We start from the raw sequence: 20,366 nt of genomic DNA, 5'->3' as shown, positions 1-20,366 counted from the left end.
TCTTTGCAAGACACCATTAGTCTTCATAAAGGCCTTAGTCAGTGATTTATTCTAAGAATCATAATTATTTTCTGTTTATTGGCATTCTTTATCAATAGATTATCTTTAAGTCTCACTAACTAGTACTAGTTTTGTTTAGAAGTCTTATTAGCATTTGTTAGACATCCGCGTGGCGTCACAGCTGTCAGTGAAACACTTATGCCTTTGTTTCCCACAAGTGCGCAGCTGCACTTGTGCTTGGCTTAAACCACGTGGTCGTGTATAATTATAATTTCACGATTTGAAACATTTTAGTTTTTTTTTTGTTAGAATTTTGTATATATATAGTTCCAGATATATTTCTTTTGTAAAGAAATATTTCTCTATACTTATTTTGTGAAATATCAGGCCTATATATAGTTTCTTGTTGAAGATTTTTTTGTCTGCAAGATTCTGATTTTATTCTCAAAAATTCAATCTTTTCTGGTGATTTTTATGTATACAATTTTTCACCGTGACTCGAACTGAATTTTCTACAGAAAATTCCTTTAGAATTTTGGCCTAAATTTAATCTGTAGATTTTAAAGAATATTTGATTCTTGTTAAGGATATTTTTTTTTTTAATTCAATCTTCATTTTCTAAATAAATCAAGCAATTTAGGCTACGAATCCAAACACTTAGAGAAAAATTAGTTAATACAGTTGTATGGGAAACTATAATACAATATTTAAGCATTGAATTACGCCAAATACATCCCAAATACAGCACAATACAGCTGCATTCCCCACCAGGATTCGAATGTGTTGCTGAACTTATAAAACTTATTATTAACAATAAATTATCAATTCATCTGTGAATACAGTATGCAAATGCAGCCCCCTGTTGTATCTATAGTTGTAGGACTTCAATACAGCTGTATTTTATTTTACAGTTGCGTCAGTTCACCGTGAATGGACAAAATGGCGAAAACACGTGGATCTGTAGCAGATGTTTTGATGGACACACCTGGGAGCGGTTCTCTCTCTCTCTCTCTCTCTCTCTCTCTCTCTCTCTCTCTCTCTCTCTCTCTCTCTCTCTCTCTCTCTCTCTCTCTCTCACGTACACAGAATCTAAATTTAGCACAATGCAGTTCCTTTCTCTCTCTCTCTCTCTCTCTCTCTCTCTCTCTCTCTCTCTCTCTCTCTCTCTCTCTAACCTTCAGTACACTCATTTAATACCTTCATTCTTCACGAAGGCCGTCGGGACGGGCAATCAAATACCCTTACCTACTCCGGACTGGAAGAAAATAGAAATAACACGGGAAAACAGAAGGAAGAATAAAATTCCAGCACCTAGAAGTAGAGGGAAAGAAACTCAAGGTATTACTGAGGACTTTTAAAATGTGAGAAGGGGTGGTTTACCGGGCGTTTTCCTGTCAAGAGCCTCCTGGTTCTTGTAGATTCTGAACCACAAAGTATAGATATAACTAAATTTTTTTTATAACTTGAATTTCTAACCAAAATAGCTAATTAAATCAAGGTTTATTAATTAATATATGTTGAAAATAATACGTTTTGGCCATCAACAACCCACAGATTATCGTAGATTCTGAACCACACTCCATATAAATATATTACAATAGATTTTTTTAAAAGCATTATCACTCACAGAACTTATAATCATCAGCATTCAGTGACTATTTTATTCAATATTAAAAAAACTGGCATCACATTACTTATGGTCAAGAATTATATAAATATTGAAAATATTTAGGAAGTTTCTTATTTAATAACGTTTATGAAATTTATACTTAAAATATTCACCAGAAATACTGAAGAGATTAGATATTAGTACTTTGAACCTTGCAACAGACATCAGGCGTCTAGTATGAGTGATAATGGGTTACAATAAGGCCTAATATCTAGAAAAATGCGTAAGAATTAAATAATAACGATAATAAAAACAATAATAAAAGGAATTATTTAAAAACAGAAGGTTGGAAATATAAGGAAAACTTGTAATTAAAGTTTTTTTTTTTTTTGTAACTGACTGTAAATATCTACAACTGACATAACTGGAGATCATACCTCCCTTCTGATTGGTTAATGAATTTGGATTGTAACCAATCACAATTAAGCTTTAATAACACTGGTTGGTGCAGATACTTAATTAAGCCAGTTTGATGGGATATAGGCCTAGTTCAGGATTCACAATTATAAATATTAACTAAGATAAAGGACTCATTATATAGTTCAGTATTGACAATTATAAATATTCACCAAGATAAAGGTTCCTTATATACAGTCCAGAATTTACAATTATAAATATTCACTAAGCTAAATAAGTATGAATAGTTCAGAATTCACAATTACAAATATTCACTAGGCTAAAGGACTCATATATAGGTCAGAAATCAGAATTCAACAATTATAAATATTCACTAATCTGAACGACTCCTATATGATAGTTTAGAATTCCTAATTATAAATATTCACTAAGTTATAGGACTCATATATAGGTCAGAATTAACAGTTATAATTATGCACAACGTTAAAGGACTCTTATATAGCTCAGAATTCCAAACTATAAATATTCACAAAGCTAAAGGACTCGCGTATAAGTTTAGAATTCCCAGTTATAAATATTCACTAAACTAAAAGACTATTTTATAATTCAAAATAATATATTGTCACTAAGTTAAAGGACTCATATATAGATCAGAATTTATGGTCATTAACTAAATTACCCACAGCTTTAATCATTACCAATAAAAAATAGTCAAACATCGGTTCAATTTTCCGTAACTTCGAAAAATGCGACGGTTTAGTTTATCGTTAAGAAATATAAGAGTTACTCATCAAATTCCAGTTTCTCGCGTTTTCTATCAAAGAAAACTGAGAATCATAGAAAACTTAATTTGATGGGTAACTCTTGTATTTTTCGTCATGGCGGACGAACATCGTAATCTTAATTTCAGTTGCATTTTTCTTTTAAATTACAGAATCCAGTGGTTAGGGCTATTCGTAAAAATAATGTTCGGTTCAAAATCCACGATAATCACTAAGCTTTTGGATGAAAGGCCCCCAGTCTCGGCTAAAAATGTCATTGATTTGATGATAAAAATTTGGGTCAGATGACCTGGCACTAGAACCGTTCGGTTATTCAGTTCATATTTTGGTTCCTCTTATAAATTTAAACAACTCATAGGGATTATACAGGTTAATGAGGGTCAGAATAAAACAATATTCTATTCAGTAAGTCAAATATCAGCAGTAAGGAGGAGTTGGAGTGGCTGGACAGCAAGATAAGAGGTCTAGAAAACGTGAAGGCAGTACAAGGACCTTACGGTGAAACTGTTTGAAAAAAATCATAGTGGTACTTAAGAAGTAATAGCAGGAGAGGTTGGACAGCAAAATGCCAAAATGTGGGTGCAGCTATTGGCCAAATGATCACTGCAGACACCGTTTTTTAATGCCTACAGTGCACCGTGTGAGGTGAGAATTAGTTGTATATAGTGAGGAATAACATCACTTTCTTTGTATTGTTCTCACTAGGGTATCCTGCCCTTATCTACACTCCTCATTCAAAAAATTACTCTCTTGGGCCAACCATACAAGGTTAACTATTTTGTAATGGAAATATTTATGATAACTGATAACTACAATGTATACTTGATAAATCAGACTACCGTATAAAGGGTTATAGCTCCCCTATTAGAAAATACACAGGCCTTCAATGCAACCTCAATGTCCCTTACTCGGTAGAAATACAAAGTACCCCGTCCTCACCTGCAACCTCATTGTCCCTCACTTGGTGGAATACAAAGAGAAAACAAAACAAAAAATGAAAAGAACTCCACTTCGCTTACCACAGCTGCGAAAAAAATCTTTCCTAGGGAAGTCAACTCAGCACGCGCCTGTGAGACGAGGCAAAGTCAGGTGTACGTTTGGTAGACTTAACAAAAATGTCAAAACCACCAAACATAAATCTTCATGGTACGTGGATAGACATTCTGCATTTTACTTCCCACCCAATTGTCTAGCTTCCTTAACTATGCCTTGCCCCAACTACCACCTCTGGCGTTGAACAAACCCTCAGGCAAGGCCTACGAGAGACTAAGAGATGGCTCTTGGTGGTATTTTACACTGTAACACAAGCTCGTTTGGCTTCCACTCACCTGCAATTATGACAAAGAAATGCTGATAAATATACAGCAAGTAAATTTATAAATTAATCAACTTTACAACACAAATGTCATACACGTACCTCCATCACAGTTAAAGGACTGAAAAATCAAACGGGATTCATATCCAAACTTGGATTCTTTCCAAAATCATGCTGTTTCTTCCAAGGTCCACTGCCCACAACTCAAAATATTGCTGGAATTGGTAATTAACTTTTACAAATTATCATCCAGACAAATATATGAACAGGCAACAGTATATTTCAGTAAGGGGAAAAGACATTTTGATGAGATTGGGCATGGACATTAAATGTGCTTCCCCTGGATGAATACTTACATCAATTGCCATTAAAGTCAGTTTTCACAAAATAATAATTACAAATACACAAACTGAACCAATACGGTTTTCTTTGAGAGTAAATATTCTACCTATACTATTCGTAAGGTGTTCAAATAATTAGGAGGATAAATAATGACTAAGTCATATTTAATTTTATTATTTAATCCATTTACTCACATAGATACAAACCACTTCTTCCACTTGAAGAAAACTTCTCGAAAAAATATGAAACCAAGGGGGCAAACATAACAGATCGACAACAGTCGAGCCGTTCGCCGCAGTTGCTCGGATGCAGCCAGAGAGAGAGGGAACCACCTTGTATATCAAATCTTAACGTAGGCAAGATCATCCCTTTCCTGAGTAGGACAATCTCACCGGAGAATAGGACAGGAATACGGAAAGACTGGCGAGGTCATACAAGAAGGAATGCTACGGAAGGTGGGCGTCTCTCCTCTGGCGGCAGCCTTGCGCTCTCCGCGAAACGGCTCGGTTTAAACTCTGTCCCAGAGAAAATGGATCGTCCCCGAGACCCTTAATACTCGAGAGAGGAGCATGATACAAATATCTGGAGGACTGGACCTACAGGTGTGGTGACAAAGTCGATTTAGTTCATAAACTATTGTGCTTAATGAAAAGCTTAAATGCAGTGCAAAAATCGCTAGCTAAATAAAGGTTATTTTCGCTAAATAACCCCCATATAAAAAGAGGCTATAAACAGGCACTATCAGCCACCATCATCTATCCAACAAACACTGCATTTCATGAAGAGAGCCTCTCGCTGGGCACGCGAGCGGCAGCGCCACGTACAAATAAGCATTATTTTTTTTTTTTTCGTTTTCACAAATACCTTTTGCTCTCACAAACAAATACTGGTAAATTTTAACTCCCACAAATATATAAACTTTTCGACTCCACAAAACAAAAACGGTTGGGTTTCATACCTGTGACGAGTTCTATGGGGCACAGCATTGTGTGTTCTGAAAGAACAACTCTCTCGAATCTTTTATCCTGACTAAGTGTAGACCTTTGTCTTTGTTTCGGCCATTTTTGAAGCCACATTCAGAAACAATAGGAAGAAACTACTACGCTACCAGTTACGCTAAATTTCATTTTTGCTCGAGAGTCATTTCTCCATTTGACATTGCTAGGAGGTCCCCTAACGCTGAATGCTAAAGAACTTGTCTCTACAAAATAATGTTACAGTGCATACAAACAGCGTTCAACTCCATTTAACATTATCAAGGCAGCAAAAAATTGATACTCCCTGATATTTTAACATTTGAAATATTCCTTTGATAAAAAGAAATCTTTAACATGTGCTCAAATTTGAATGATACCTGGACCAACCCTTCACAATCCACAGTCTTCTTGTGGTGGTGGTATCTTCAATACATAAGATACTACCAGGCCTATGAATGTTAACAATGAAACTTAAGTGACCTGGTTAAGCTACTTGGTATTGATAATACAGAATATCTTAGCCATTTAAGAACATACGGTATCTTAATCCTGCAAAACAATGGCCAACTGTTCTCTAATTTAGCAAGGGATTCCTTATCACCAAAAGATTGAAATCCCGAACATATAGTACTAAAATCAGTAGCACTCAGTGAATCAAAATTTATGTCTAGTGATCTTGTAACATACACGTATCGTACCATTTGTTACCGTATCTATCATTATAAAAAATTAACAGACCACTGCACAAAAGTACACAACATTACTAAATACAAAATAAGCTTGTAAGTTCAGGACTTAAAAATGCAAGCCAAGGAACAGTTATATACAGTATAATAAACTAGTAATTACAAAAAAGAATGAATTCTTCACAACGGTTCACGTAGAATACCAAGAACTGCTGTATATGGGTGACATTAGAAAAAAAGTTCATGGTACTTCTTCGCATCTTTTCAAAAGGTTTTTCAATCCAGGGGCCAAGAACGGAAAAAATAGGAATTCTGCAATGTCTTAGATACACGAAATCACCTTTAAGCGTAAAAAAATGGACTGTAAATTTGTCCCAAACACTGGCTAGTCGTTGAAGACGCCAGACATTACAATTGTTTGATATTGTCTCCCGAATATGTTCACAGGTTAGCCTGACAAGACTGCAGACTGTGAAGGGTGAAGTCTCCCAGTCCCTCGTAAATCTCTGCGGATACGTAAACTACATACACTCTGGTAAATGGAAAATTCTTCCCAATCTTCATAGGCACAACTATCTTTCTTGCCAATGTGCCAGCAAGTGTCTCCAAAAAATAAACGCCTGCATCATTACCTCAGCTGAAGTTTTGTTTGAAGGAACAATTTAATTGGTTGTCTCTGTAAACAGATGAACTTGAGTATATTATTGTTCAAGGGTGAATTTCATTCATTAACTTGGGTGAAGAAATAATTGACGTTCATCCTGATAGTGATAATGATATATAATATAGAAATATATCTAATATATACTTAATATGTATGTTGTGCATGTACTTTTGGATATAAATATATATATATTCATATACCTGTACTGTGTACAGTATATATTAGTACCAATGGATATAATTTTTCGAATAGAATGAAAATATATAAAAAAGCAGATTTCAAACCTTATATATTCAATTCTGATATTTAAAAGAACACTCTGAAAAGAAAAACTCGGCTGATAATTCTCAAACAGTCACTCCTGTTCACAACTCATGACCCTGTTCTTTCCATCGACACAAAGAGAGTCCAACTCGGGGCAATTTGTAGTATAAAGTGAGTGTCCGGTCTAAAATATCATTTTAACAATACTCGTTACAGTACACTAATTGGAAAAATTATCGGTAAGAAGGGTCCTTGTTTGAGGTCAAGCAAATTTGGAAAAACGCGGCTAAGAATCAGCCGTCATTATTTCTCGGTCAGCGACAATTCCAAGATGCGCTGTAGAGTCTCCTCCTCCTGCCTGCGACGCGTTTCCTCCTCTTCCTGGTGTTGCTGCGAGAGCGACAGAGCCATGGCCATTTCGGAATCGACGACGCTGCCCCCCGGAGTGACGGCCAAAACTCCCGTGACGGCCGGGTCCTGTTCCGTGCTGTTCGTGATGTCCAGTTCCGCTTTCTTCTCCGGGAGGGTCACGCCCATGCTCATCGCTAAGGATTCTTCTATTGCTCTGAAAGTGAGGCGAGAAAAACCATTCTTTACCTGTCGCTATGACCATACACTTCCACTATATGCACTGTCACAGCAAAATACACCCACTATATGCACTGTTATAACAAAATACACTCACTATATGCACTGTTATACCAATAAACTCAGATATTTTAGACATGGAAGGGCACATAAAGAATCAACTATAAACAAAACTATGTTTTTGCTTCTATTTTCCAAGCAGAATGTGCTTTTAAATCCAAACTTCAGCTGTTCCTTAAGAACGAACCATTCAGAGCAGACGTACGATAGTATCCTCAAATTCCGGTCATGTGAAGTTGTAAAATTACTTCACAAAAGTAATTAAGCTACTCTACTCCACAATGGCAATAAACTACTTTACGAGACTCGTGCAAACTACTTAACGAACGCGCAAATGAAAACCTCACTCACCTCTGCAACTGGGCATCTTCAATCGTCTGGAGAGATAGCCGAGACGGCGTGCCTGGTCGAGACCCTGGTTTTGAATTTGGTCTGCAACGGAACAGAAAACAATTAGCATATCCAAGTTTCAATGAAATTACCGTAGTGAATACTTCTTATACTTACACAGTTTTTTTATCTACGAAATGGATCTATTGGTTCTTTGGGTGCAAGCTCTCTTTATCTTTCTTCTACGGTCTTCCTTTATCCTTCAGGCCTGGACACCGAAGAGCATCGAGTTGAGTCTCTCAACGTTTGCCTTCCCTAAAAACATTCTCTATCCTGACTCAAGTAAACTTTTGGTTTGAGAAGCTACTACAACAGAATCTTTGTCCCTTTAAGAGGTCAGACATGCAATGAATTCTCTCCAGCCTTGTACCCTTTCTGCTTCAGTTCCCATCAGGTTGAGGTCTTCATGAATTTTTGGGTCTCCCCACCAGGCTTTGCTAGTTGTTCCCATATCCACCTCTTTCTGGATCAATTGACTATCTTCCATTTTCACTCCATGTCCAAACCAACTCAGTCTCTGGGATCTTTTGCTCAATGAGGAAAGATCAACTGACTATCTTTCATTTTCACTCCATGTTCAAGCCAACTTAATCTCTGAAATCTTTTGCTCAGTGATCTAGTTCAGCACTTCCTAATATTCACTATCTTTATCTTAAATTGATATACATGTATTTTAATCAAAATATCACCTCTTAGTAAACTTTGTTTTGTCACATTTGTCTTTTGTTAAATAAGAGTGACACCCACTCTCTAATGCAGACCAAATTACACAGTGTTGTCATCAATTACCTCCTATATGCCAGCTGTACTCATCTGAAATAGGAAGCGTTCACCTTTGCAAGCAAGAAACTTCTGATGACTATTTCAATTCCTCTGAGTAATTGTGCCTGTGTGTGTGTGTCGGACAATAGTAGTTCTCAGTATCTTATACTTAAAACCTCCATTATAATGCTCATTCCATTCCAGCTGCCATTTTGACAGAACCCGTTTAATGCTACCAAGAGATGATTTTGGGTCTGGACAGCAGCAAGTTTTGAGGGCTGTCAGGCTAATTCAGGGCACCACGTTGCTAACTTTTCTCTTTCATTAAACAGTACTGTACATCCATGTCTTTCTCCTTACCTAGTAGTTACTTTCACCTGAAATTCATTTTATCTCTGTTCACTCCACCAATAATATGATTGACAGTACTGTACACAACTAAAATAGGCTATACTCACCCTTGGGGTCTAACAGCCGGTCTGTGGTCTGCCTGCAGCGCCTCCCAGATGTCAACCTGGTCTTGTTCGGTTCCAGCCTCAACCAAAGACTGCTGGATGGCATACTGGAGAAGGGCGTCGTCTTCGTCCATACTCATCTGCAGGTGCTGTTGATCGGAGTGTCCTGAAAAAGCAGTCAAGTTGAGTCAGATTTTGAGTGCGATTTACTTTGCGGAAACAAAGCTTTGTCTTACATGAATCTCGTTTGATTTTGAGAGCTAGAAACAAGAGACTATTAAACATTGTGTACACTTGTAATGACCTTTGAATAGTTGAATACAGACACCACCTTACTTACGAATGAGTTACGTTCCGGATGTCCGTGTGTATGCTGAATTGTTTTCAAGTTAGTTACTGGACTCTTCTTGCCTATTTAAGTACTTTATGATATAAAGTCAGTACAGTACTATATGTTTTTCATTCTAACACACAATACAGTACACTGTACATACATTGTATGTATAGAATTGGCATGCAAAACAAAATCTGAACTTATCAGTGCCTAAGACAGCGCTCTGAACGCAATTTTAATTCGCGATCCCATTTGCATCTCTGTATCTTTGTAAGTAGGGTGGCGTCTACTGGGTATGTAAAAATGGAAACAGGTGAGACAATGTTTTTATAAATTACTGCCATGTGCCTTACCAATGATGGTGTAGCCAGCCGGGGCTTCGAACACCGAGTCATCTATGACACAAGACAATCTTTCGTCTTCGCTGATGGTGCAAACTTTGTCGATGGTTTCATCTAGACCGAATATGTTGCCAAATGTGATTCTAGCTGTCAGCACATGAAAAAGTGGAATTTCTGAAAGAGATTACAGAAGTTAATAGCCTGTTTTCAAGGAATGCTGTATTACTATTATGTACGATATATGGGCAGTTTTTTCCAGTTAACTGTCATATTATCAGATCAATTAAAACCGCTTCACTTCAACTATATAGGAAGGGCTTGGGTCAGCTCTAATAAGAGAGAGAGAGAGAGAGAGAGAGAGAGAGAGAGAGAGAGAGAGAGAGAGAGAGAGAGAGAGAGAGAGAGAGAGAGAGAGAGAGAGAGAGAGACTTACCAATCTTCACAGGAAACCCACTGGGAAGTTGCATCTGAATGAAATGCTTAAGTTTAGCAAAATGGGAAGAGCTAATGGCCATTAGGTCTACGATAGGCATAACTTGTTCCTGAAGTTTTAGTGGATACTCCTCTGCTAACCACAGATGAGCCTGGAAGAATAAGGGAGGGTGAATGAGTTCACCTGGTCTGCCCAAAGAGAGTCTAGAGGTCTGGAGCAGTAGTCTGGTTAAAGTACTTTATAGTAAATAATCCTACAATTTCACAGCCATGAAGATATGAGACATAAATTACGCCAGAACATAAACAAAAATAATAACTTTTATGAATGGGTCAGCTGTGCTTTGCGGATATATCATGCACACTATAACAGACCCAAGAGTAAAAATAAGCTCTGCATTGAATCATCTTTCACCTCTGATGAACTTGGTCTTGTGAAATCTTGCCTTGCACAGAAACCTAGCATGATTTTTACTCTGAAAAGACCTCACACCAGTTTCTTTTCTCTCAATCAGGTGTAGTTAGACAACTGATTGATTTGTGCTATTAAAACAGGCATCATAACAACTGGGTTACTGACACTGATAGTAGCACAAGACTACGGTGTATGATGCACTGGGAGACATCCACCCTGACATTTTTTTACGTCGTATTCATGCACCCAGATCTAAGGAACTAGTCAAAATGATATAATTGTGACCTGAATGAACACTCATTTCCTCTGGTACTAGCTTAAAAATGTCCTAAACCAGCTCACTAAAGAGATTAATACTTATATCAGACAATATTCAAAAGCTAACTGAGCATACCAGTACAACAGAACACATCTGTAATTTCAAATACAAAAAGCAGGGCTCACAAACCTTAAAGTTTTGTACTTTCTTGACTACTTCTCTAGGCCGCCCTATGTCGCGACCTTGTAAATCTACGTTTGGATTGAAATACTCTTCGGCAGTGATGTTGCTGGGATTATTGAGGCAGTAGGTCTCACTCTGTCGATAATAAGGGTTGTATAAACACTGCACGAAAATATACAGTTCCTTGGGAAAACTCTGTGAGTCTAGGAAATCACTCAGGGCCCAGAAACTACTTTATAATGATGTAACAAAACTCCAAAATATAAGATTACAAATATTGCATAGAAGGAAAGGCACATTAGAATATGAACTGCGGACATTACATATCTGAATGAACATTTAAAACGAAGTACAAAACTGTCAACTTGGTCATCCAAAGAAAAGATATACGACATTTTAAAAACCGTGAAATTACTTTGATGATCAAAAGAATAACAGTACTTCTACTAATCTGTGTTCTAACATACAAAATGTGAACGATATTTCACCCGCAAGAAATTTAACGCCTCTGTTAACGCTACACACAAACCATTTTTGACAGTTACCCCTTCGGAGGAAGATGGCGAGTTTTGCTTTTCCTCAGTTTCGGCTATATTCAAAAATGACTGAATAGGACTACGAGGGGAAGACTTTTCCTTATCAGCGTCTGTCAGATGCTCCGTCCGGGTTTTAGTCACCAGCTCAACGTTCGTAGCGGAAAAAACCTGAAGCGAAAAGAAGTCTGAAAGGTCCTAAAATCTTTAATGCAAGACACATTGGTAATTACATGAATTCTTCATTATAAATGGTTTTTAGATAAGATATTTATGGACCAGGAATGCTACAGTGGTCAATAATAACTATTTTTTAAACGGAAAATCAAACTCTTTTGGAGAAAACAGTTTTTAAACAAACAGTGCTGCTTATCAATACAAACGTGGTACAGTGATTGAGAACAACTACTTTTTCTTGTAAAAAAAGAAAATCAAACACCATTACTGCTTTAGGTAGCTCTAATTCCCCTACTCTGAGGGCCAGACTGACTGAGAATTAAATATAGAATGAATATTTGATTCCTCATTCATCTGACATGAGTTTTGCTTTGTTTTCAAGTGGACATCACTACACTCAACTGGATGGGAAACAAGAAGAGAAGGAATAGCTGATAATTACTTTTATTACCACATATTAGAGACTGATTCATGCCAAACAATTTCGACGAGCTACTGCAATCCTAAAAGATAGCAGGTTTTTCTAGTCCAAAGAAATGCCTACCTAAAAGTCTATCTGAAAAGAGGACACATGTTATCAAAGGATTGTACTATAATAAATACTGTATACTTAAATCTTACCTTACAATCATGACCATTAATCATCTCGCTGCGGTCGCTACGCCAACCCCATATACCAGCTTTGTCTCTGTGAAAAGATAGAGCACAGTAATTCCAAATCTTTGTCGTCCCAACATAATAAAACAGCGTCGTTCCAAATTTTTGTAGCGCCATCACATTCAGACATTAAGTGAATATTCCATAAACAATTTGTTTACGTTACTAACAAGCGCCACCCTTCCAGTTTCAGCTGCTTTAACTTTCTGTTCCTTCTGGCCTGTTTGCACTTAGCTGTTCAGCTTCTTTAACTTTCATTTTCCCTAACTTCCCCCTCAGTTACAAAACAATCCTGGTTTGCTGTACAAGATGATGGTAATGTAACATAATGTTTTGGGGGAAGGTATCGCGGATTTTTCTGTGGGACGTATACACTGTACGCATTGTTTGTGGAAAATTCGCTTATTCGTGGTATTTTCCATAGAGAAATATTTACTAATTACTGTAATTTCATATAATTTTTGTGACTAAATGCATTTTTTGTGATAAAGCTACTAAAATACTTAGGTATAAGTGTTTTTAGAGGGGTCTGAACTATCAAAATTGGGGTGTCAAGTATTCGTGGATTTTAGCGATTTGTGGGGGGTTTTGGTAGGCATCCCACCGCGTATTTTTAGACTAAACAGAGATCGACAAAAATGTTTATTGAGCTTATGTATGTACAGTATAGCTTCCTTCTCTCTTTCAGAATAAGCAAGTATCTTACAGTCCTAAACAGGATGGAAGCTCAATTGACATTTTCCTCAATTTTCTTAGGCTCATCTTATAACTAACAGTGAGGAAATCTGTCGACAGCAAAAGCATAACAAAAACAAAAGAAAACTATGACAAATGCACACCATAAACAAAGCAACAAGATGCAACTCCCTTACCTTTCAAAACTGATTTTTTCTGTATCAACATAAGTGGTGGCTATGGGCGTAGTCAGGCGGTGAGAGACCATACCCGGATGGGGCCGCATGTACGACTGGACCTGGTCAGGCGTTAACGTTTTCATACTCTCCATATACACCTGCGGGAATGGCTGAAGATTATAATTCTACTCGAGACACCTTTGCTAAGGCGTTAAGTTTTATTTTCTACTCGAGACACCTTTGCTAAAGCGTTAAGTTTTATTAACTTTTTTTAATTACTTTTTATCCACAATGACAGTATTAGATCGCAACATATTGTTCATTAAGCATTGACTATGAAACAATTAATGTAAGCAAAGCTAAGAAAAGAAATGAGCATCAACTGTTACTGAGAAGTTTATTAGGCAAGATACGAGGACACAAAGATTAATACTGCCCAATTACAGTCGTTAGTAGGGGAAGAACATTCCTTTTCCTGTGAACAGTATCTACCTGTACTTTTTTATTTATTTATTTGGCATTTCAATCTACTGAACTGCAACTACATTGCACAGACATGGAGCATAAAAAATGATTAAAAACAAGAGATGAGATTTTCAGTAGATATGAAAACAAAATGCTGAGATCTTAGGTCAGAGTGAACTGCTAAATTCATATTTCAACCACAGACATTGTTGAGTTGTGTCCAGAGGCTGGATGACAGGGACCTCAAACTTCAAAAGATTGAGATTACTTTTAGGTAACCAATAAGAAGGGGAGATGACCAGTTACATCAGGGAAGTAGTTACTCTGCTGTGTATAAGAGGTGGCAACAAAATAATCAGAGAGAAAGATGTAACTGTAAAACTAAACATAAACTTAAGCAAACAGTACAAATGGCAGAATTCACTACATCAATGGAAAATCTAACACCACAATGATGATGATGATGTGTAACTGATAAAGAAGTTTAAGACAAAATAAAAATCGGGGGATGAAAATCTGCGAGTATAAGTTTTTCTAACTAACCTGTCCAGTTTCGTGATCGACCTCCATCATGGTGGCTCCATCAACTGGAAAAACAAAGGAAGTTGTCAACAGAAAATAAGATGATATTATTCACTAATTCATGTACCTAACACATACAGTTTTAAAGTCTATCAAAGCGTCTTTTACAAAAGTTTCCCTGGTAAACTAATGGGCTTTAAGGTTAGTGTGTCATACAATTGTGTCCACCTTTTGATCAACTTTGTCATCATTATTACAAAGGATTTACTTTGAAAAAGTATATCCTATTTTCACACAGGATTAAAGTTCAAAAGTGCTATGTATTACAGCCACTTTTCAACTTGCTAGCAATGATATTAACATCCATTAACAAATATTTTCAACAAAAATCTAATGCATTCTAAATCTCACCTTGGCCTTTGAAAATATAACTCCTATTCCCTCGCTGCCAGCTTGTCTGGTCGAACCCTAGAAGCGTCGTGTCGATACGAACATTTGAACCACTTTTGTACACTCTGTAGGTGTCGCTGGGACACATTCGCGAAACGAGAGGCACTGGAACGGAAAAGAGGTCGGCAAAAAGTTATACGGAAGACTACGTGTGCGGTTATTTGGAGAGACATTGTAATGTTCACACTGAAAGCTATTCGGTCAAGTGAAGCTCTACTGATGTGCGAAACCAAGAAAGCAACTCAGGATATCAGCTCTTAAGTGCGTAAACCACATACCTTGCAGTATGCTGAGTTCATGATTCCTCTCATGAGACTAGAATGCAAAGGTTATCACGTCACTATACGTAAGTGACAAGACTACAGGACAGAATCTAAAGTATAGACCAAATGTGATTTTCTAAAATCAGTTTTATACTTTGTACATACAAACCATTTCTCAGGCAGCCTTAAACTTCAATTCAGAGTGTGGGACTATTACAGATGTCAAATAATTACAACTCTAGCATCTTCTTTGTTTGATACAAGCACAATTAGCCTACAGTTCATGGACACACAAAACTTTCAATCCTGACAAACCCCATGAATTTTTCATCTGAAACCTTCAATGGCCCTATCAATATATTACTGAACATCACTTCTACCTTGTTCACATTTATTTAGTTTTGAAATTGTCCCAAGACTTGAGATAATCAACATCTTCACTCACACGACAACATTAATTATAATGATGAAAACGACAGTATCAACACTTACCCCAACTGGTAAATTCCCATTTCATCTCCACATAAAAATCAGGTGCCTGTGAATGGAAAAATATGTTGAAAGTAATACGGGCATTTACCGTATTGGCCATTATCATTATTATTTAGAATAAACAAATATGTAGGATGAGGAAAAGCCTTTGGTGAATTTACAAACTTTTTCTTTGGCTAGCTTAACAAACCCTTTTGTGGGACCATTCAAAATCAATGGCAAATTCATCTCGTACATATCAAATATTCCTCTGTGGGATATCTCCAGTTTAATTGAGGGCAAGGTTACTCTGGTAGGATTATCAATTATTTGATAGAAATGTGGGCAATTTAAGAAAGAACAACCTTATTTGGCCTACACTGGGCACTTGGTAAGTCATCACTTATTCCACATGGGACTTCAAGTCCTGGTAGAAACCATTCTGGCAAAAGATATTGGCACGTACTGACAGCCGAAAATAGAAATCTTGAAGGGAAATATTCTCACAGTGTTTATAAAATGCAACAAAGGACCAGCTCCTAACATAAAGGAGAGTCCTTTACTTCTTTACCTCTTTTAATTTGCATAATAGAGTAGGAATCCCTGCCACGCGGGAAGAGTAACGCTCCATGTCCCTCCCTTCCACCACAGCACCGAGTAGCTCTGGATCGCCTGTGGCCGTTGCCTCCTGTACAACTGCGGATTTAAAGTGGCCGTGTTAAAATAATCGATATCCAGTCTTGTTAGACTTCCGAGATTTCACAGAAACAACGTTGTGGAGCAAAGTGTGAAAACAGTACAGCTTATGGGAGTTACAAAACAGCAGTTGGTGCAGTTTTCAAAGAAACAAAATTAAGCTTACATCAATGAAAACTAGTAGTTTTTGGGGAACTAGTACATTCTGTATAATAATGACCTGAGAAAAACTAGCTGTTTTTTCAGGTTAACTGCACATTTTATGGGTTATTACACAAACCAGTTTTAAAAGTACAGTACTGACAAGACCTTTGTGAGGGGCTTCCTAGGTGAACCTCTTCAGCGTTAGTAACGATCTGGTTTATAATTTACGGTAAAGCCATTCTTAAAGTGTAACTGACCCATCATCGTTATGTAACTGAAGGAAGTTTCATCTGTAGTGAAAATAATGACAACGGGAAGATGGAAAATACTTGGAAAAGTCTCATTCACCAAAAGAGTTGGAAGATCCAGCCCTATGAGAACTATGCTATGGGAAGCTAGAGAGGAATGGAGATTTGTGGATTCCTAAACATGGTAATGACATGAAGGAAGGAATTTTGGAGGTGTAGAGACGCTGATTATGATAAAAGGAAAAGAAAATGCCATATTTACCTGTCCAGCCCTCATTGTTTTCGACGGTCACGTTACAGTTATGCCGCAAAAGGGTGCGAGTGGACTCCAAATGTCCTAGGGTGACCGCTAACATGAGAGGAGTTCGACCTCTTGGATCTCTCAACTCGCGATCGTGCTGAAAAACACACACGTTTAACAAAGAGAACCTTAAAAAATAAAAAAACAAATGGAAATTACATTGACAAAGGGAGCTATTATCATACAATAATCATTACATCTTGAATGGCTTCTCAAACTGATTCTGACATTCTACTAAGGTCTGTCAGCAAGTGCCACACCATATTCTAGAGAAAAACAATGGCTGAAATAGGCAACAAATCAATGCAGTACACACTGGCATTATAGCCAAATAAAGCATCTTTTTGCAACGAATGACAACAACAAAAGAAATCTGTACGGCGCTCGCAATCACATCTACCTTCCCCTTGCCGAGCTCCTCCTCAAGCCTTCGAAAGTCATTATGCCACACGAGCCAGTGAAGAGGATAAGCATCTGGGCCACCATTGGCCCTCGCAACTGCGCCTGCTTTGCAGCTGATGCTTTCACTGTCATCCGAGCTTCCTATTTTGGGCGAGTTTTCTCCCGAGGCGTTCGAGCATTTGTCCAGTCCATTTTTAATGTTATCTTCACCCTCGTTCCCATGGCCATGGCTCATCTTGAAGTCTCTTGCATGGATGTCACTCACTTGGCGACGATGAAGCTGGAAGAAAGTGGGTGTTAGTTGTAGCAACGAAGTCTTTCATTTGGAAAATCATTCACCCATAAGATGCTCCTGTTAGCGTTCATAAAGATTTAGAATCGACTGACAAGACATATAGGTAATGAGATATCTGTGCACGGGCAGCGATCTACTATCTAATTCTTATTATCTGACAAATCATTACTTTCAACAGGAAGCTTTCTTACTTTGCAAGGCTTACAAAAATGTTGCCGCATCCTACTAATCACCAGGTATTGAAAGTGAGGCTTTCTACATCTACTGAGATGGTGGTAAAAACATATGTTGTAAAACTTTCTTACTAGCATTTTTGGAATAATGTTCTTCTCTTTAAATGTCTTAAGCCTTCCAGGACCTTTAATCACTGAAACAAAACTGCTCAATGTAGTACAGTTCCTTTTCTCAAAGCATGACGCACCAAATTACCATTAAATTTATTGCATTATTACTTAAGAGTCCATGTGGGTTAGATAATGTGAGAATCACCCCAATAACCCAAAATAAATAAGAAAATCAAATCAATTATAAGTTTATGAGTTGTCTCATAGCCTTAGGCAATATAATATACTGGTTTTACTAAAATCCAAAACGGAGAGAAACGGGGCGAAATGGAATGAAATAAAAGTAAAGTACAGAGAAATAGGGTATACATAAAAACAGTAACTTCACCTAAAAAGGGGAAATATACATTATATACCGATAAGTCCAGAACTAATTTTAGGTTAACTCAGGGTAGTGACGGCAAGTATCTTCATATAAAATTATACAGTCAGAAGTGTTACGTATAGCATTAAGCCCCGGCAGAGTAATATCTGATGTTCCTCAGGCAACACCTGACGTTCAATACATTTTACTGCCTTTCATATGTTCAAATGAACGTTTCCCAAATTTAGCATTTGTTACCTTGAGTAATTTTGCTGCATGTATAAATATAGAATAATTTCGTGACTATAGGCTATCACATATGAACATTATGTGTGAGGAACTGAATGGATATTATTATTTACAGGCAATTAAATGATTTTTGAAACTTTAATCAACATAAATCATCTAAATTTGATCAAAACCGTAAAACTAGTTTAACATTTGTGTCCTATTTGGGATAGGTTAGGTTAGGCCCCCCCCCACCGTAGCCTAGGACCGGCCGGAGTCTGTGATTTGGCGTAATCGTTAAATATTAAATTGATTTTGATAAATATTAATAAATATTGACGTAAAATTAAAATAACAACGACATAATCGTCCTTCTACGAAGCGACTTCCTAATTTGCATAAGGCCCCGACCGGACTTGCTGGCATCGCGGGAAAGAATTGAATAACTGAATAAAGCCTTAATTTAGGACTTAACAATAAGAATAAAATAAAATAAGGCTAAATCGGGCGCGATTCAAGCCCCGGGACGTGAAAAAAAGGCTTAAAACACACGGCCGAAAACGAGACTTGTGGGTATGAGTCATAGGTTACCGAGACACTCTCTCTCTCCGAAGTCGACCGCCTTATTTCCCTCATTTACTCACCTATTTCCCCTCATATATCACCATCTGCGTCTCTACGGGCGGGCTAGAGTCACGCGGATTTCATGTCGGTGGGCGTGTTGGCCTGAATGTGGGCGGGGAGTGGGTAAATGAGGGCCGAAATGAGGGGATTCGGGGGTCCGGTGCGTGTCTGAGCCGTCGTCTGCTTCTGTCACAACAAACTCCGGGAAGGAAACGGCTTTATCTCCCGGGCGTTGGTGACCGCAGGCGGCACCTTTCTGTGGTGTTTCTTTGTGTTTTTCCGAAGTGTTTTGCGGTGTTTTTGGGTGTGTTTTGGGTTTTTTTGTTGAGTTTGGGTGTAAATGGGAGTTTTTTTTGTTGGTCTGTTGGATTATAGATTGTTTTTAGAACTTAGAATGATTTTATTTCAATGTGACTGGCTTGGATAAGTACAGTTGGGTGAGACGTCAGCTTTCTGTGGTGTTTCTTTTGTGTTTTTCCGAAGTGTTTTGCGGTGTTTTTGGGTGTGTTTTGGGTGTGTTTTGTTGAGTTTTTGTTTGATTATGGGTTATTTTGTTTGTGTGTTGGATTATAGATTGTTTTTAGAACTTAGAATGACTTTATTTCATTGTGACTGGCTTGGATAAGTACAGTTGGGTGAGACGTCAGCTTTCTGTGGTGTTTCTTTTGGGTTTTTCGAAGTGTTTTTGCGTGTTTTTGGGTGTGTTTTGTTGTGCCTGGGTGTAAATAGAGGTTATTTAGTTTTTATGTTGGATTACAGAGTGTATTTTTAGCTGGAATGATTTAATTTCATTATTTTTCCAACATTATCAAGATGTCAGCTTTCTATGGTCTTTTTCGTTTTTCGAAGTGTTTTGCAGTGTTTTTACGTGTGTTTTGGATGTGTTTTGTTAAGTTTGTGTGTTACTAGTGGTTAGCTGGTTGTTTTATTTGATTAATGAGTCTTTTTTTTAACTGGGATGATTTTATTTTATTCTTTTTTCATAATTTTCAAGAAGCCACTTCTCTGTGGCGTGTATTGCGTTTTTCGAAGTGTTTTGCGGTGTTTTTTACGTGTGTTTTTGGTGTCTTTTGTCGAGTTGTTGTGTGAATTGAAGATATAGAATTCTTCCGT

At 37.4% G+C, this 20,366-nt stretch overlaps 1 protein-coding gene across 3 annotated transcripts in view; it reads right to left on the bottom strand.

Moving 5' to 3' along the window:
- Nucleotides 1-4,623: 4,623 nt before the first annotated feature.
- Nucleotides 4,624-20,366, bottom strand: part of LOC136856176 (ankyrin repeat domain-containing protein 13D) — a 103,815-nt gene continuing 88,072 nt past the window's right edge. For 2 of the 3 annotated variants that reach the window (XM_067133846.1, XM_067133847.1), the window contains 15 exons: nucleotides 17,457-17,738; nucleotides 17,018-17,153; nucleotides 16,239-16,363; nucleotides 15,689-15,734; nucleotides 14,895-15,038; nucleotides 14,505-14,548; nucleotides 13,515-13,654; nucleotides 12,607-12,673; nucleotides 11,821-11,979; nucleotides 11,282-11,410; nucleotides 10,420-10,570; nucleotides 9,999-10,160; nucleotides 9,315-9,477; nucleotides 8,056-8,136; nucleotides 4,624-7,621 (listed from right to left, as the gene is read on the bottom strand). In XM_067133846.1, the coding sequence (XP_066989947.1) occupies nucleotides 7,360-7,621; nucleotides 8,056-8,136; nucleotides 9,315-9,477; nucleotides 9,999-10,160; nucleotides 10,420-10,570; nucleotides 11,282-11,410; nucleotides 11,821-11,979; nucleotides 12,607-12,673; nucleotides 13,515-13,654; nucleotides 14,505-14,548; nucleotides 14,895-15,038; nucleotides 15,689-15,734; nucleotides 16,239-16,363; nucleotides 17,018-17,153; nucleotides 17,457-17,693 (2,046 nt within the window). In that variant the 5' untranslated portion in view covers nucleotides 17,694-17,738 and the 3' untranslated portion in view covers nucleotides 4,624-7,359. Of the gene's footprint in view, nucleotides 7,622-8,055; nucleotides 8,137-9,314; nucleotides 9,478-9,998; nucleotides 10,161-10,419; nucleotides 10,571-11,281; nucleotides 11,411-11,820; nucleotides 11,980-12,606; nucleotides 12,674-13,514; nucleotides 13,655-14,504; nucleotides 14,549-14,894; nucleotides 15,039-15,688; nucleotides 15,735-16,238; nucleotides 16,364-17,017; nucleotides 17,154-17,456; nucleotides 17,739-19,273; nucleotides 19,474-20,366 lie in introns of those variants that run through there. The other variant, XM_067133845.1, reaches the window with a different exon arrangement.

The sequence above is a fragment of the Macrobrachium rosenbergii genome, chromosome 34 (assembly GCF_040412425.1).
Source record: "Macrobrachium rosenbergii isolate ZJJX-2024 chromosome 34, ASM4041242v1, whole genome shotgun sequence".
Classification (NCBI taxonomy): domain Eukaryota; kingdom Metazoa; phylum Arthropoda; class Malacostraca; order Decapoda; family Palaemonidae; genus Macrobrachium; species Macrobrachium rosenbergii.
This window is presented reverse-complemented; position numbering and strand designations above follow the sequence as displayed.